The sequence below is a fragment of the Rutidosis leptorrhynchoides genome, chromosome 2 (genome assembly GCF_046630445.1).
Source record: "Rutidosis leptorrhynchoides isolate AG116_Rl617_1_P2 chromosome 2, CSIRO_AGI_Rlap_v1, whole genome shotgun sequence".
NCBI classification, from domain to species: Eukaryota; Viridiplantae; Streptophyta; class Magnoliopsida; order Asterales; family Asteraceae; genus Rutidosis; species Rutidosis leptorrhynchoides.
Window position 1 is genome coordinate 573,296,416 of NC_092334.1, and position 16,545 is coordinate 573,312,960.

Consider the following 16,545-nt stretch of genomic DNA (forward strand, 5'->3'; position numbering starts at 1 on the left):
CGATTTGAAATTTGAATCCCCAAAAATACATAGTGATAGTCCCAAACATGGAAAAATTTGTAAAATCTCAACTAAAAAAGCTTTTATAGTTTTATTTTTGTTATGTTAAAGAGAAAAAGATGGGGATGAGGATTGGACATGAAAAAAGAAAAATACTCCAAAATGAGTGAAGGATGAGTGAGGTACCTGGCCAGAAGCATTAATTCATAAATAAGCATGTTAAAATCCTCCACCAAATAATAAAATCAAATACAATACAATCCAATTCTTTATTAGTATTATGTTTTCCTTAAATCCATTGGTACATGTATGTGTGGCGAATTCAAGCTCTCCTCATGACATCTATCTCAGACCATCAAACAACACGCTGATATGCAACAACAAACCAACTAAATTCCCCATTTTCAGATTATCAACAACAACTACAAAGATCAGTGCTACCATTGATAATGAAAAAGAACCTGTTATTCTTCAAAAACAAGATCAGCAAGTAGCGGTATCAACAACAACAACAACAACAATAGACGATAAGGTATATATTCTATCTAACTTACTAATAACAAATTATGTTGCTGCTAATTTGTTATGCTATAGTTAGGGTTTATTTTAGAAATGTTCCAGTGGCCGCTTCTGAAGGTCTCAGAAGAAACTCAGGTTTAAACCCCGCTCGGTAATCATGAAATTCAGGGAATAAGTCCGAAATCGGGCACTGGAATACCGATATAGATCAAGTGTGAGGTCAAAAATTGGCAAAAACTGATATAGATTCTTATGTTATGATAGAATTTCTAATAATCACCAAGGCCTTAGTTTGTTATGTACCAAACATTTCGTTTCACAAATTTGACAGCAGACTAGAATTCATTCATTTAAACAAATGTGTTTTAAAGCAGGGCAACTCTTTCGAATCGAGTGTTGTTCAGTCACCAAAAAGATGAAATGAATGCTATATCATAGTAATAAAATACTAAAGCTCTCCCAAAGCAAAAAATAATATATAAAAAAACCTATTGGTGTATTGGTGATGACCTGACCGAGGTCAGGGGTTCGATCCTTATGAGGTGCAAAACATTTCGTTGTGGATACGCGCCCATTTCATGGGCCTTGGAGGTTGTAGACGTCCTGCGTTCGAGCCTCACCCATGGACGAAACTACGTAGGGGCAGGGGTGGCACCACCACCCAGTGGATTTGAAATTTCAGTGTTAAAATTTTGGATTTTTTAATTTTGCCCCTATTGGATTTGCAATTTCCAGGCTTAAAATTGGATTTTGCCCCAACCCAAAAGCGCATGACCCAAAAGGTTGTATTTTTATGGACAAATGGAAGAAAACAAATTTATAGCGACTGTGAACGCTTTTAAAAAAAATTTCGCCTCTGGTGAAAAAAATTTCTGATTCCGCCACTAGCCTCACCCGAGGGGGTTTTACCACACGCGATGCTTGTATCATTGTATGGATTCACCGTGGGCGTTTCTTCATGAGAGGCGGTAGGACTGTAATGCTCGTCCAATGAAGTGATCAGGTGGGTGGGTTCCAACATCGTGCTCGGACCACGTTAGTGACTCCTTACCACCATCTATCTATACTATATATCTATATTCTATATCTATATCTATATTCTATATTATATATAATAACAAACACAAGAATAAGTCATCAAAAAGTTCAAAATGCAATCTTAACCATTCATTCAAAAGCTAAAATAAATCCTACCCATTCATCAAGATTAGCACTAAACAGACAAAAATACCCTTAATATTGGAAAAAAGACGGGGGAACTAAACAAAAAATAGGGTTTCAATACAATTACATTCATTCAAACAATACTATAGCAAAAAAAAAAAACCCCTAATTTTCTCCCCAAACATGCTACAAAATCAAGATTATTATCATCAACGATTATTGTGTTCTTGGATTGCATCAATGATTATCGTGTGGTTGCTTGAATCCATTGCATCATGTATTACTGTGTGCTTGATGATTGAAGCATTAAAATGGAGAGTCTATCACTTGATTTTTCCCAAATCCTCTCAAATCACTCTCCGATTCCATTCAATTTATAAATCGTCATTTAATGTAAAAGTTTAATAGTGTTTGATTTTTGTTTTGGTGTCGAATTGCAGAAAGAATCTGATTAGGGTTTTTTGTGTCGACAAAGCACGAACTTGATTTAGCAGGTTTGAATGGCTACATTCACGATCATCGTGTAAGTGGGATCCGATAACATTATCCGGATTAGGGTTTAGAAAAAGTTGAAGTAATTGAATAATCCATTTAAGGATCAACATGTATCATATATCCAGGTACCCTCTGTTGAATGTTTATATCATATTTTACAATAACTGAATAATCCATTTTACAATATGTTTCTTTATGGTTAATAATAGCGATTGTTTAATGAAGTTGATATGTATGCATACTGTTTTTCAATTTTGGTACACTACAAAATTTGACACCAAAGTGACCAAGTGGGTCAAAAGGGTCCAAATGGGCAAAACACGTAGAGGTGGGAACTAAAAATATGCTCTCAATGCGGGGGTGCAATATTGACTCATTTGCACATCAAACGTGTCAATTGTGGTTGTATCTTATTTTCTAACACAAATTTTTACTATATAGCAAAAAACAAATATAGGTCATAAGTATGAAGTGGTGTTTTGCATAGGTCATCTATCTTGAGTTCAACAAGAATGAGGAAGAAAATGGTGTGGTGATCTAAATCTATTATTTCTTGCATCAACACATATGGAATGGTGGCATTAATAATCGACTTTACACTCTCTAGGATCAATATAGGCACTCATTCGTTATATAATTCATGATATTCAAGGGGTGTACTCTTTTTAATATAAATAACTATTTCATATGTGTAGGTGAGGATATTTTTTCCTTAACTATCGTTGGACCCAACTTCGAAGGACCGTAAGGAGATAAGCACATAATCAGAAGTACATTGAGATATGCTAACAATTTATCTTAAGGTTGGCATTTTTTATAATTTTGTGCTGTCGGAAAACATATAGGAAAATGAAAGAAGTTAAAGAAGATTGCGCGCTTACTGAGAATCTTTGTATCATTACACTATATATACGAAAAATGAGTGGGTTGGGCAATTTGGGAAACGACTTAAATGTGTTCTTGGTAAATTGGGTAATATCGGGTAATGAGTTGATATGGGTCGAGTTATGGCTGACCTCTAACTCTTTTTTGTCCCAAAGTTATAATAAATGATCCGTGGATGTTGGGATTCGAAGTCGTAAACAATTTATCGGAATAGGTACAAGTTTCAAACTATACTAATAAATATAAAATACTTAATTTTTTTTGGAAAGAATTTAAAATACTTATTATATTGAATCATTTTTTATACTTTAAATATGAATACAGACCAAACATAAATTCATATGTATAATAAGTGCATGTACCATTTCATATTTCATATGTATATTGTTTAGAAGGGCATGTACCATTTAATTAATATAAGTAATCAGTTTCTGGGTTTAAATTGTGACCCATGATTTTTCTTATAGTAAGGTCCTTACATCAAAATGAGTAACTTTTTGAAATACATACAGTAAATGGGTAAGAAATAATACATTACCCATATCTACATATCCATGATTTTAACATGTTATTTCATTCGTCCACTTCTAATTTGATGACCTGTTGTGTAACATTTTTATGATTAAGGATAGATGACTGAATTGAGTCAAAGACTAAAGTCACTAAACCACTGAGTCAAAGAGAATAAACCACTAAGTCAAAGAGTGAATTGTTTGGAGATGCTCATGTTTAAGTGCCGTTTTTTGTTTTTTTAGTAAATGGATATTGCGTTAACTTACATACTAGAGAGTAGAGCATGACCTTTTAATATCTTGGCACTATGGTATATTGCATCATCATATTATACTTCAAACTTATGAATAGATATGGCCAAAACTAATTCATTTTGGATAATATTTGAAATGGGTCAGTAGCCAACTCATATATTATGGCAACAATAACAATATCTTATGCAATTTCTTTTGGAAAACTTTGATGTATCGCTTTTATGTGTTGTGCATAATTGTGTAAATTAGAATACATGTATCTTAACTACATAACAAGTACATCCCTTTATGGCTATTTTTGATTGTTATTTGACAAAGTGATTGGTTATATAAGTAAATTGGGTTGAGGATCCATAAAATCAGTGTTTTCTTTGGCTAAATTTTAAGAATGAGATGTGTGACATCATTTATACATGTTCAAAGTGCATCATAACAAATTTAACATACAATATACTAATTCTTGATCAATTATGTTTGTACAGAAGAAGAAATACACTATATATTTGATGTGGATTACTTACGGGGACTGAGCTTGGCTTGGTTAGTAGTGCCCGCCCATTCTGTCTCGCCGCATGCCGACCCATGAATTCTTCAAAGCTGGCCGTCAGGCCTGGGCGCCTGGCCTACGGGAACCGTCTGTTTTAGGTAAATTTGGAGACATAAAAGCTTTAACCATATCTATCTCACTTTTCAAGAAGTTTAAACCACTTTTGGTATGTCTGATCACTCATCTCAATTTCATTGAGGCAATTTGATTATAATTAAAAGATGTTAGAGCCAGTGGTGAAAACACAAATTCTTTTCACCCAAGGAGATTTTTTTTAAAACGTAGCAACTTTTTTGGGTAAAATTTGGAGGTTTTTGGGCAAAATGTGGAGTTTTTTGGACAATTTGGAGGTTTTTGGACAAAATTTGGAGGTTTTTGGACAAAATTTGGAGGTTTTTGGGTAAAATTTGGAGGTTTTGGGGGCAAAATTTGAAGGTTTTGGGGCAAAATATGGAGGCTATGGGGCAATAAAGAATTCCACCGGGAGCAAACTCGAAAAACAAAAAATTTTACTCTAAAAATTGCAAATCCACTGGAGGCGGATGCCCCCTTGTCCCTACCTATTTCCGCCACTGGTTAGAACGTATTACTCTTAGATATCCACATGAGAATTGAGATGTTAAGCGTTATAAAAATTTCATTATAACTTTTTCATTATAACAGGTAATACCAAAAAGATCCTTTTCTCATTTTTTTGTATATATTAAAATAAAAAGTAGTAATAAATAATCAAATTGTATAATGGCCGTGGATGTTAATTTATCACTGTTCATTAGCATTTTTAGCCATTAATAGTACACTTGCTTAGTGCCTCACACCAGTTCCATTGTGAAACCAATTACGGAGTAATAATTAATTATTTCTCATTCAAACTATCTCATATCGCCTTTCTCATTACTTCCTCGGATTTTGTAAATCGTTTCTTTAACTTCAGCTAATTTCTAATTCAAATTTTGCTAAATTCGACCGGTGTCTATTGTAGCTAACATCAAATATGATAGGGGAGGGACCTGTTATAGGTATCCAAGATGTTGCATTGCCATGTACTCATCATGTTCATTATGGACCACTAAGAGTAATATGCTAGCTTATGTCTGACTTCCTGTGGTCTGCACAAAAGTGGAGATAGACCGCTTACTGCATTGTTAAAGAGTAGTCAAGGTTGGGAACAACAAGTGTTTAGCAAATTAAAAATTGTTTTCTACTCTATCCTTTTGAAGCAAAACTTATTCATTTCTTTTTGTAGAGATAGCAACTTTTGCCCAATTGTTTATTTTGTACAAGATTTTTTTATTTATATTTTTACACATTTGAACTTTTGAAATGTTTATTCTTTATTTGTGTTATCGTGGTTGACGATTCTTTTAAATACTATATAATATATAATTATTTTTGAGAATTTGATATTTGATTCGTCCCTAAAAAAACCCCGCGAATTCGCGGGTCTTAAGCTAGTTAAAAAGAATAATTTAAAAATATAAAAAAGCATCTAACGTTTCATTATATAACGTGTTTGTGAATCATGAATGTAATGTAAATGCTTTAGTACAGATTTATGGTTTTCGGTTGATGTCGACTGTTCTAAATAACTTTTAAGTTATAAACTTATAATGGTACTATTTCTATAGGAAGTTGAAGAAAGCATACAACTACTGAAAAAAGCTGCAAAGACTAGAAAGGTTGCTTCTGCTGTTGAGGCGGTGGCGTGACCCAAAAGTATAGGGTAGGTGATAAGCTAAACCGTGTTATTCCATTCGGTTTTATGGTTCCAAATTAATTAGGAGTTAGAGTCCTATTTGTTATCTAATTCCTATGTACCTCTCACGTGTATATATACATACACATACCCTCACCTGCGGCTACACACATATAAAAAATACATAGTCTTATTCTATTCGTTCCTGCCAAGTTAACAGAGATCATCACTGATCTCGTACCATACTTCTGTTGCAGCATATACACTGCCAGGAGTTCCATTGTAATTCATATTTTCGAATAGTGAATTGTTTGTCGTTGCCCGTGGTTTTTTACTTCCATTAAGTTGGAGGTTTTCCACGTTAATTCTGCTGTCTTACTATTTGCGTTCGATTATTACTTGCATATTGTTGGTGTCGTGTGTTTAATATTTACAACATCTGCTGATATTCTGTCTGCGTTCAAAGTGATCGAGAAGGCTAAAATTGACCCTTCACGATTTTGTGAAACTCTCGGTGGGTCAGAGTCCCCTGGAAGAACTTGGATGCTTGTGTTTACTGCTGAGGTTAACTTTGTACTCCTTATTTCTAGTACATTTCGTTTTTTATATACTCGTAATATTCTTGAATTATACACTTACATTTATTGCGTTAATAATTTACAGAAACAACTGAAAACTGGCAAATACTTCCCAGTTACAGCTGTTCAAAGATTTGATGCAACTGTAAGCATCCTCAACTTACTTATTTCCTGTTCAATTTTCAATATAAGCAAGTATAACTATTGGCAAATTGAACGTTAAATGGATGAATTTTTCGTCAAATTTTGATTCAGGCAAGGAGGATTGAGAATGGTGTTTATTTGGGGCCTCTCGGATGCCTAACATTCGAAGGAAGATTTTCATGGCAAAAGAGAATACTTGCTTTTGTATTTGAGCAAATTAAGATAAAAGTTGGACCCTTAAAACCATTTGAGATTAACATAAAAGGAGAAGATGAAAATGAACCAACTACAAAGAATCCCTTCTTTATATGGTTTTACGTCGATGAAGAAATAGCTGTAGCTCGTGGCAGAAGTGGTGGGACCGCCTTTTGGTGTCGCTGCAAGCGTGTCACCTGATTTCCATAGTTTTGCAGTGGCTTCCAAATATATATGTAAAGTTTCATCTGATCTTATACAATACTATCTTATTATTAACCGTATAATATAGTGCTATACATGGTTGTACTACAAAATTATTTAAATTTTGAGTACCTAATATTGTGCCAAAAGAAATTGAAAAAGTGCGTGAGACGGGGTCGATACGGACATTGACTGACGTTGACTTTTTAATATATAAATATATATATATATACACACATATTTTAAAGCCAAAAAACATTCGCTGACTAGTTTGTACCCATAATCGCTACTACCGCTAATATAATACAGAAAAGAAACTCTAAACTATGCCAATTTTGATTTATTTGACCGACTTTAACCGAATTTCCGACTTTTGACCAGCGTTGACCCTACCTTTCCCGCGTTTGATCTGATTTTTTTTACTGTCGACCAACCTATAAGACGTCGAGACAGAACCATGTTTATCATACACAGAAAAGTCAACGAGGTCAACAACTTTGACAGAGCATTTAATTTATTAATCATAATGTACAAAACAATTACCACCATAAATTAGTGGTGTAGAAGCTTAAAAACTTTCAACAAAGTTGATCTAAATTTTCTAACATCAAGCTTAACATTCTGTTCAGTCAAGTAAATTTTCTTAAGTGCATTCCTCCCTTGTTTATGTATCACAATTGGATCTCTTAAAACGACATCGTCTGCTGCATATTGTGTTGACAATGAGCTTTCTTTAACACTTATACTATACTTCAAGTACCTCAAGTTCATCTCTTTTGATGGTTCATCAAAGTCCATTTTCGCGATCCTCTCGAGCCCATCTAGTGGGACCACTTGCACCACTACCGCATGGTCCGGTAAGAACACCATGTTGGTTAGCCCGGCTCCGTGTACTCCCATTAAAACATCACAAGAATTCACTATTTTAGCAAAACTCGAAAGGCGACTAGTAGTAAGTGTTTCGTTCGCTATAATTACTTCATACCCAATCTTTTTAGCCATCTTTACAACGCTTGCTTCGTTAGTTATTCGTCTTGTACTTTTTCTTGATATTATCATCAAACGAGGCCTTCGTTTACTGTTCGCTTTCATCTGTAGTACTTCTCGTCTTTCTAAAGAGTACGTCGACCTCAAAAAGTCACGAAAGTCTTTCATCAAGTAACCGTTGACCGGATTTAATGAGTCCATGCTTAGCTCTTTGTAAAATTTTTGACCAATGATCGCTTTTTCGTAGCAGTTTATCTGCTTTTGACTATCAATATCAACAACTTGATGATCCGAAAGACTGTTTAGTAATCTTTGAAACTTTGAAATCCACCAACTTTTGTAATTTGTTACTAAAAGATGCACTTTACCATTAAAAATTCGCGAATTCGCAAACAGTGGAATTATGATATCGGAGAAATCGTGAAAATGGTTTCCTGAAAAACCACCAGTCGAAAAAATGAGGGCTGGTTCAGTGTGAGTTGTGTTGCAGTTTGGCATATCTTGATCGTAAACTGGTTTTATCGTCCATTGTCGAACTGAGTCCATAGCTCCGGTTCCTTTTCTTGGGTAGGGTTTTATGGTCAATGATTCGTTGTTTCGAGCGAAAATGGTAGTAAATATGGTGGAAGTATGCCCATCAATTCTTACCATCCCTTCGATCTTGCAGTAATCTGATGATGGTTCAGAGAAGCTGCAATCTGCAAATTACAATGTTTAGTTCAATTAGTTAAACTAAGAAAAGTTGATTCAGTTATATGAAAACAATATGAATGTAGACAACTTACTGCACAATGTTATTTCCATATATATTTTCAGGATCTTTACGCTTTAAAATTATTTTACAACTTGATAATCCCATTTTAAGAGTAATGAATAACTGACATGTACAATAATTTAAGGCATATTAATGAGCCTTTAGGTATAAAGTGTTAGCAGATATTTCATTAGGGCCTGCGAGCCTATGTTTTACTATTTAAGGCCTGCGAGCCCATGTTCTAGTACTTTCTAATGTTGGGCCTGCGTGCCTCTTAGCCTAGGTCGTATACCTATTTAAGGAACTGTATCACTCATTTGTCAGGCAATCAATACAAATCAACATCCACGTCAACATGGTATCAGACGAATCAAAAACCCTAAATCCCTAAAACACGCTCCTGCTGCTGCTGCTTCCTGCCGATCTTCATCTCTTCCTCCAATCGACCCTCTCATGGCACCCTCCAACAAATACGATAGAATCTACACCGTGACATCGGTTCATCATCTCATTCCAATTAAGCTTGATCTTGCCAAACTCAACTACACACATTGGAGTACTCTCTTTAGTACTCACTGCCACGCCTTTAATGTCCACAGCTTTCTTGAAGTCGCCTCAACCACAGATCCACCCGATGAAGAAACACGCAAAGCGGACGCGGTGGTGCTCGGTTGGATCTTTCTAACAATCTCGGAACCCCTACTTGAACGGGTTCTAAACACGCAACCCAAAACAGCCCATGATGCTTGGGAATTTCTCAAAAAGATTTTTCATTATAATAAACGCTCCAAGATCGTTGAGCTCACAGCAGAACTTCGCTCACTACACATCGGAGATCTCACCGCTGAGCAGTATTTTCGGAAGGTAGAATCCATCTCCGCACTTTTAAGCAACCTTGGTTCCACCATTAAAGATGAAGAACTCGTTACTTATGCAATAAATGGGTTAAATGATCGATTTCCTCACGCACAACACATCATCATTCATAGTGATCCCTTTCCAAACTTTGAGACGGTTCGTTCCATGATCACCTTAGAAAAATGCAGTTAACACGCAAAAACCGCATCACCACCGAATCTCAGGGGACACCATCTGCCCCTACTGTTCTCGTTGCTCAGACCACTCCTCCAAGCACTACCAGGCCACGCCCGCCTTCTACTCCCGAAGTCTGTCGCAATTTTAATCGCGGGCATTGTCAATTCGCGGACAAATGTCGATACTTACATCACTCAACACCACGCACACCAACTCCTGCTATCTCCTCTCGCCCTAATGGAAACAACCAGGCTCGCCTTCTGGAGATCATTGCAGCCCAACAACAGCTATTACTCCAACAGGGCCACTCACGGCCAGTTTCACACCTGCGGCCCAACTTGACTTCAGGCCTCGTACACCTCTTGCACACATGAACAGCCCACCTGGCTTTCCTGCTCCTGGTCCACAAGCATATTATGTTGGGCCTGCTTCGTATGGCACACATTACGGACCTGCTTATACCCACAGCCCATCGCAAGTTGGGCCTAACACTCCTCTGCCCACCTACGGTTTTAACAGCTCACCAGGAGCTATGGGAACTGCTCAGTCTGCTTCTGTTTCCAATAATGGATTAAATTCACAGGCCACCATGCAACAGCCTAGCCACGAGACAAATTTACCTCAGGCGTTTAGCACCATGACACTCCAAGATTTCGGTAACACAGGATGACACATGGACACAGGTGCCTCCACCCATCTCTCCTCTAGCATTAATACTCTAAGTAGCGTTTTTAATTATTGTATGTACCCTTCGGTCACTGTAGGCGACGAGAACACAATTCCCGTTACCAACACCGGTAATTGCGTGTTGCCTAAACCTAACCGGCCACTATACCTTTCAAACGTTCTTGTTACCCCTAATATTGTTAAAAATCTTATTTCCGTTCGTCGCTTTACCCGTGATAATAATGTATCTGTTTGTTTTGACGAGTTTGGTTTTTCTGTGAAGGATTACCCGACTCAACGCCTACTCCTCCGATGTGACAGCGCCGGAGATCTCTATCCATTTGCAACTCAGTCAACTCCGCATGCTCTCCTCACCACTTCAACAACCTGGCATCAACGTCTTGGACACCCTAGTGTTGAATCTTTTCGTCGTCTTGTTTCTAATAATTCGATTTTGTGTAATAAAACGAAGTCTCCCGAGTTCTGCCATGCATGTCAACTTGGCAAACACGTGAGACTTCCATTCAGTAGTTCTACTTCGCAAATTAATTCCGCATTTGATATTATTCACTCAGATTTATGGACTTCACCTGTTTTAAGTCTTAGTGGTTTTAAATATTATATACTGTTCTTGGATCACTATTCGCATTATTTATGGGTGTTCCCCCTACGTAACAAATCTGATGTATTCAATATATTCATTCAATTTCGCGCCTTTGTAAAAACACAATTTAACGCCGAAATTAAATCTTTCCAATGTGACCAAGGTGGTGAATTTGATAACACACCCCTTCACCAACTATTTAAAACTAATGGCATCCAACTCCGACTTTCGTGCACTCAAACCTCCCAACAAAATGGAAAATCCGAGCGCATGATCCGCACCATCAACAACCTCATACACACTCTCCTTTTTCAAGCCAAACTTCCTCCCTCATATTGGACAGAGGCACTTCACATGGCCGCCTATCTTCTAAACCTCCTACCCTCCTCCGCAATAAACTACAATACTCCCCACACACGACTCTACAAAACTCAACCTCACTACTTCTCACTTCGTGTTTTCGGTTGTCTCTGCTACCCACACTTGAATATCACCAACAAACTCGCTCTCCGTTCTACTCCATGCCTCTTTCTTGGCTACCCCACTAATCATCGCGGATATCGAGGTCTTGATCTCACTACCAACAAGGTCATCCTTTCTCGACATGTTACCTTTAATGAAGACATCTTTCCCTACGGATCCTCGTTACCTTCTACCAATACACCCCCAATACCAACTTCTACGATTTCCTTGATCCACCTCCTAACCACTTCTCCCGCAGCTTTGCCACCACATCTACACCCTCTCCTCCACCATCACCTCCCTCACAACATCCTCCCTCGCCACCACCTTCTCCACCTACTACATCACCATCCCCTCCACCTCAACAACCTCAACCTACCACCACTGTCAACCCGACTAACTCGACTCATCCTATGGTTACTCGTCATCGTGCAGGTACCACCAAACCCGTTCAATGCTTTAACCTACACATGTCAACCATCTCACCTATCCCTACATCTTACCCTCTGGCGTTCAAAGACCCCAATTGGCAACACGCAATGAGCGAAGAGTATAATGCCTTAATTAACAACGGTACTTGGACACTTGTGCCACGCCCGTTGGACACGAACATAGTTCGCTCCATGTGGCTCTTCAAGCACAAGTTTAATGCTGATGGCACCCTCAACAGGTATAAGGCTCGACTCGTTGCTAATGGTCGTAGTCAACAGGTGGGAATCGATTGTGACGAGACTTTTAGTCTGGTAGTTAAACCGGCCACCATTCGGACTGTTCTCAGCCTTGCCATCTCTCGACAATGGCCTGTTCATCAGCTAGATGTCAAGAATGCTTTCCTTAATGGTAATCTCTCTGAGACTGTCTACATGCATCAGCCTCCGGGCTTCCGCGATCCATCTCGACCCGATCATGTGTGTCTCCTGCAGAAATCCCTTTACGGATTATAGCAAGCCCCACGTGCTTGGTACCAGCGGTTTGCTAGCTACGCTCAGCGAGTCGGATTTCAGCAGAGTCGATGTGACACGTCTCTTTTCATCCATCGATATGGCACTCAGACTGCATATCTCCTTCTATATGTAGATGACATCATTCTTACTGCATCTTCGAAGGAGTTTCTTCAGCAGGTCATCACCTCGCTTCACCATGAGTTTTCCATGACAGACTTGGGTCCTCTGAATTACTTTCTCGGCATCTCGGTCACACGTAACTCTTCGGGTATGTTCCTCTCACAGAAGAAGTATGCTATCGAGATTCTTGAACGTGCAGACATGGTAGGATGCCAGCCGAGTAGGACCCCGGTTGAAACTACCTCCAAGCTGAACTCTTCGGGTCCTCCGGTTGCTAATCCGACCCTTTATCGCAGCCTTGCTGGGGCCTTCAGTATCTCACGTTCACTAGACCAGACATAACCTATGCAGTTAAGCAGATTTGTCTCTTCATGCATGACCCACGCGAGCAGCATTTTTCCGCACTTAAGCGGATTCTTCGATACATTCAGGGCACCTTAGACCTTGGCCTCCAGCTTTTCGCATCATCCAACTCGTCGTTGACAGCTTACTCTGATGCTGACTGGGCTGGGTGCCCTAGTACACGACGTTCGACCTCTGGCTACTGTGTCTTTTTGGGTAATAACCTACTTTCATGGTCTTCGAAACGTCAATTGACGCCGTCTCGATCCAGTGCCGAAGCAGAATATTGTGGGTTTGCTAACGCCGTTGCTGAAACCTGCTGGCTTCGGAACTTGCTTCGTGAGCTTCACTGTCCTCTATTTCCTGCCACACTCGTTTATTGTGACAACGTGAGTGCGGTCTACATGTCTGGTAATCCTGTTCAGCACCAACGCACGAAACACATAGAGATTGACATTCACTTTGTGCGGAATCTTGTCTGGCGAGGTTCGTGTCCTTCACGTCCCGTCTCGATATCAGTATGCTGACATCTTCACCAAAGGTCTTCCTGCCATCCTGTTTGATGAGTTCTTGTCCAGTTTGAGCGCCCGTCGTCCTCGTGCTCCAACTGCGGGGGGCTGTTAGCAGATATTTCATTAGGGCCTGCGAGCCCATGTTTTACTATTTAAGGCCTGCGAGCCATGTTCTAGTACTTTCTAATGTTGGGCCTGCGTGCCTCTTAGCCTAGGTCGTATATCTATTTAAGGTACTGTATCACTCATTTGTCAGGCAATCAATACAAATCAACATCCACGTCAACATAAAGTATGTCAAACGGAAATTGATTAAAAAAAACACGGATAAGTAAAGTGAAAGCTGAATCAAAGAATCGAACTAACCAGATATCACATATAACCCAATTGATCTATTAAACATCATGGTTCATTTGAAAAAATTAACAGAAAAACTTACTATTCAATTTGGATTTTGCTGACGGCAGCCCGTCGTTAATACGCTTTAATTTGTTGTACATTTTGATAACCGTCATTAAGAAAGTGACTAGTAACCGTCATGTACAACATTTTAAAAGCGTGTTACGACACCCTTAAAGCTATGTGTTTTGATTTTTTTTGTTTTACTTGTTTTTATTGTATTATGAAAATTAAATAACATTTATATGTAATTTAGTATCGTTTAAATTTATAAAATCGTATAATAAAAAAAATTAGGATTCCTGTTTTTTTTTTTTTTTTTTGAACCTAACTCTATTTTAATATACCTACTATCAAGTGTATCAACGCAAATACTTCTCCAAGTCATGGGGCAGGTATTTTTCCGGCAGTGAAATATTTTTGTTATTACCGTTTGAAAACACATACCTATTGAGTTGAGAAGTTCATGAGGATCTTTAAAGTTATCATTTCTACTTTCAGAGGCTTGAATATGTGCCGCTTTACTCGAAGGCTCAAAGCTTCGACTTCTATTCTCGTTGTGGTTGACTAATATTGGAGGAATACTCGACGTCGGTTCATGATCCAATGGAGCCTTTCGAGAAATTTTACTATTTGTGTAGTTGACATTATGCGACGAATCATTTAACGACACTATATTCATTTTCCCTTCTTGTCCCCCTATTTGTTGATCCACTTGGGACGCGCTTAGCATAACCATGTCTAGACTGCTACTTGTGGATACCTCCAAGTTCACTGCATAACACGGGTTTAAAGTTCACTTAAAAGAGAATTGCTATTGCTAGATGAAATGTGTACCGTCATACATGACACTGTTCATGTTTCATGCAGCATTAGACATATAAACGTGCACGGTCTAATGTGTAACGGTATACATGCATAGCAATACAGATGAAATAAGGCAAAGGAATGAGTGGAAGAAAACATGACTTACAAATTGATAGGTGGAAGATAGGCCTAAATATAGTACAAAGGAAAAGGGCAACAAGGATGCATATAACAAATGCACAATTCCCAAATCTTTTCTGCTCATTCTTGCTAAAGCTTCTAGCAAATATATGATCATACATATTAAATTACACTTTTGTAAATTATATAAATTACAAATGTGCTTCTATACAAGGATCACTTGCATTTATGAAGAACACTACTGTGATGGAGCACATGCTAATTGCTAATTTGTAGACAGGGAAGGGTGAGCTTTGTGTTAGTTAAGGAGAAAGTGATAGGAATTGACTTCATGAAATAATTATTAAAATAGTAATATATTACAGTTTATATGAGAAAATCATTTTTTCAATTAAAAGGTGTTCGTTAAGCATTCCTATTATATAACTTTTTTGAAAGGGTTCACCCGATGAATATATTGACTAAAAAACAAGAGCACAAATAAGCGCAGAGTTATAGAACATTCCCTATAACCTCACAAACGACCAACCTTTAAAACCTACAAAGGAAACATGAGCCGCAGCTCTACAAAAAACCGAAAAAGCTCAAGAAATTTTCCAATCAGACTTGAGTCTAAGATACTCGGGAGACGTCTTCCACTTAAAACTCATTAACTTTATACGAAGTGTCGAATAAATCATCTCATAGACCTGGGCCAGCGATCAATTACCTTTCTTAAAAACCGTTCGATTCCTCTCTTGCCAAATGTAATAGACAGAAGCAGCGAACAGAAGCTTTATGGCGACTACCCTTGCCACATTCCTAGCAGCAAATGGGCTAAGCAACAAAACAAAATCCCTTTATCCATGAGTTACAATCGGGAAATCAATATGTGTCAACACACGTGGCCAAACTTGAGAAGTAAACGTGCATGAAAAGAACAAGTGATCATGAGAATCGGGAACCAAGCTACATAGAGGATAGATTAACGTATCACCTTGAAAAATTTCCCAAGCTCTTAATTTATCTTGGGTCTTCAATCTCTCCCCATGAGCAACCAAACAATAAATGCATGTCTAAGGATACATTGAATCGCGCGCGGCCGTAAATATTCCCAAACAAGCTTAATAGAGAACTCGCATTTGTTGTCATCAAGATCCTTTCATTTGACATTAGCATCACCATTCGAAAATGCAGGTGGGGCTAGATTTGAGAGTATAATGAAACAATCAACCCAATCAGCGAGCCATTTCCATGCATCCTGCTCGATAATATCACATACTGAATCGCTTAGCGCCATACCAGCTTGAATAATTGAACGTAGCCTAATCGTGTGAATGAGAGGACCAATATCGGCCCACTTATCAAACCAAGCTATGTGTGAACCCCATTACGAATTTCATGCACGAAAAGACTACGTAACACATCACGCATGCTCAAGAGTTTGCTCCAACCCCAACTTGCATTTGTAGGAATCGAAACATCCAAAAATTATGCTCATTTAGCCAGTGAGAGTGGATCCATTTTACCCAAAGAGATTTCTTACGAGCAATGATTCTTCGTACACGGGTTGTTAAAAGAGCGATGTTCCAATATTTC

General features: G+C 38.1%; 2 protein-coding genes across 4 annotated transcripts; one reads left to right on the plus strand and one right to left on the minus strand.

The window, feature by feature from the left end:
* The first annotated feature begins 178 nt into the window (after positions 1-178).
* On the plus strand, positions 179-7,385 carry LOC139893205 (uncharacterized). 3 transcript variants are annotated; one of them, XM_071876356.1, is made up of 8 exons: positions 179-532; positions 2,124-2,303; positions 2,874-2,981; positions 4,313-4,475; positions 6,006-6,100; positions 6,540-6,637; positions 6,737-6,796; positions 6,907-7,385. In XM_071876356.1, exons 6-8 carry the CDS (start codon positions 6,617-6,619, stop codon positions 7,189-7,191), a joined length of 366 nt encoding a protein of 121 aa, XP_071732457.1. In that variant the 5' UTR covers positions 179-532; positions 2,124-2,303; positions 2,874-2,981; positions 4,313-4,475; positions 6,006-6,100; positions 6,540-6,616; the 3' UTR covers positions 7,192-7,385. The 3 variants fall into 3 exon arrangements, with proteins under 3 accessions (XP_071732457.1, XP_071732458.1, XP_071732456.1); XM_071876357.1 differs by lacking the exon at positions 179-532 and adding an exon at positions 5,360-5,538 and having other exon boundaries at positions 1,807-2,303; XM_071876355.1 differs by lacking the exon at positions 179-532 and having other exon boundaries at positions 1,807-2,303.
* A 361-nt stretch (positions 7,386-7,746) lies between these two features.
* On the minus strand, positions 7,747-15,128 carry LOC139889823 (beta-1,2-xylosyltransferase XYXT1-like). The gene is made up of 3 exons (XM_071872746.1): positions 14,993-15,128; positions 14,467-14,793; positions 7,747-8,879 (listed from the first exon to the last, which is right to left on the minus strand). The coding sequence occupies exons 1-3, from the start codon at positions 15,126-15,128 to the stop codon at positions 7,747-7,749; spliced, it is 1,596 nt and encodes a 531-aa protein (XP_071728847.1).
* Between the last annotated feature and the right edge of the window lie 1,417 nt (positions 15,129-16,545).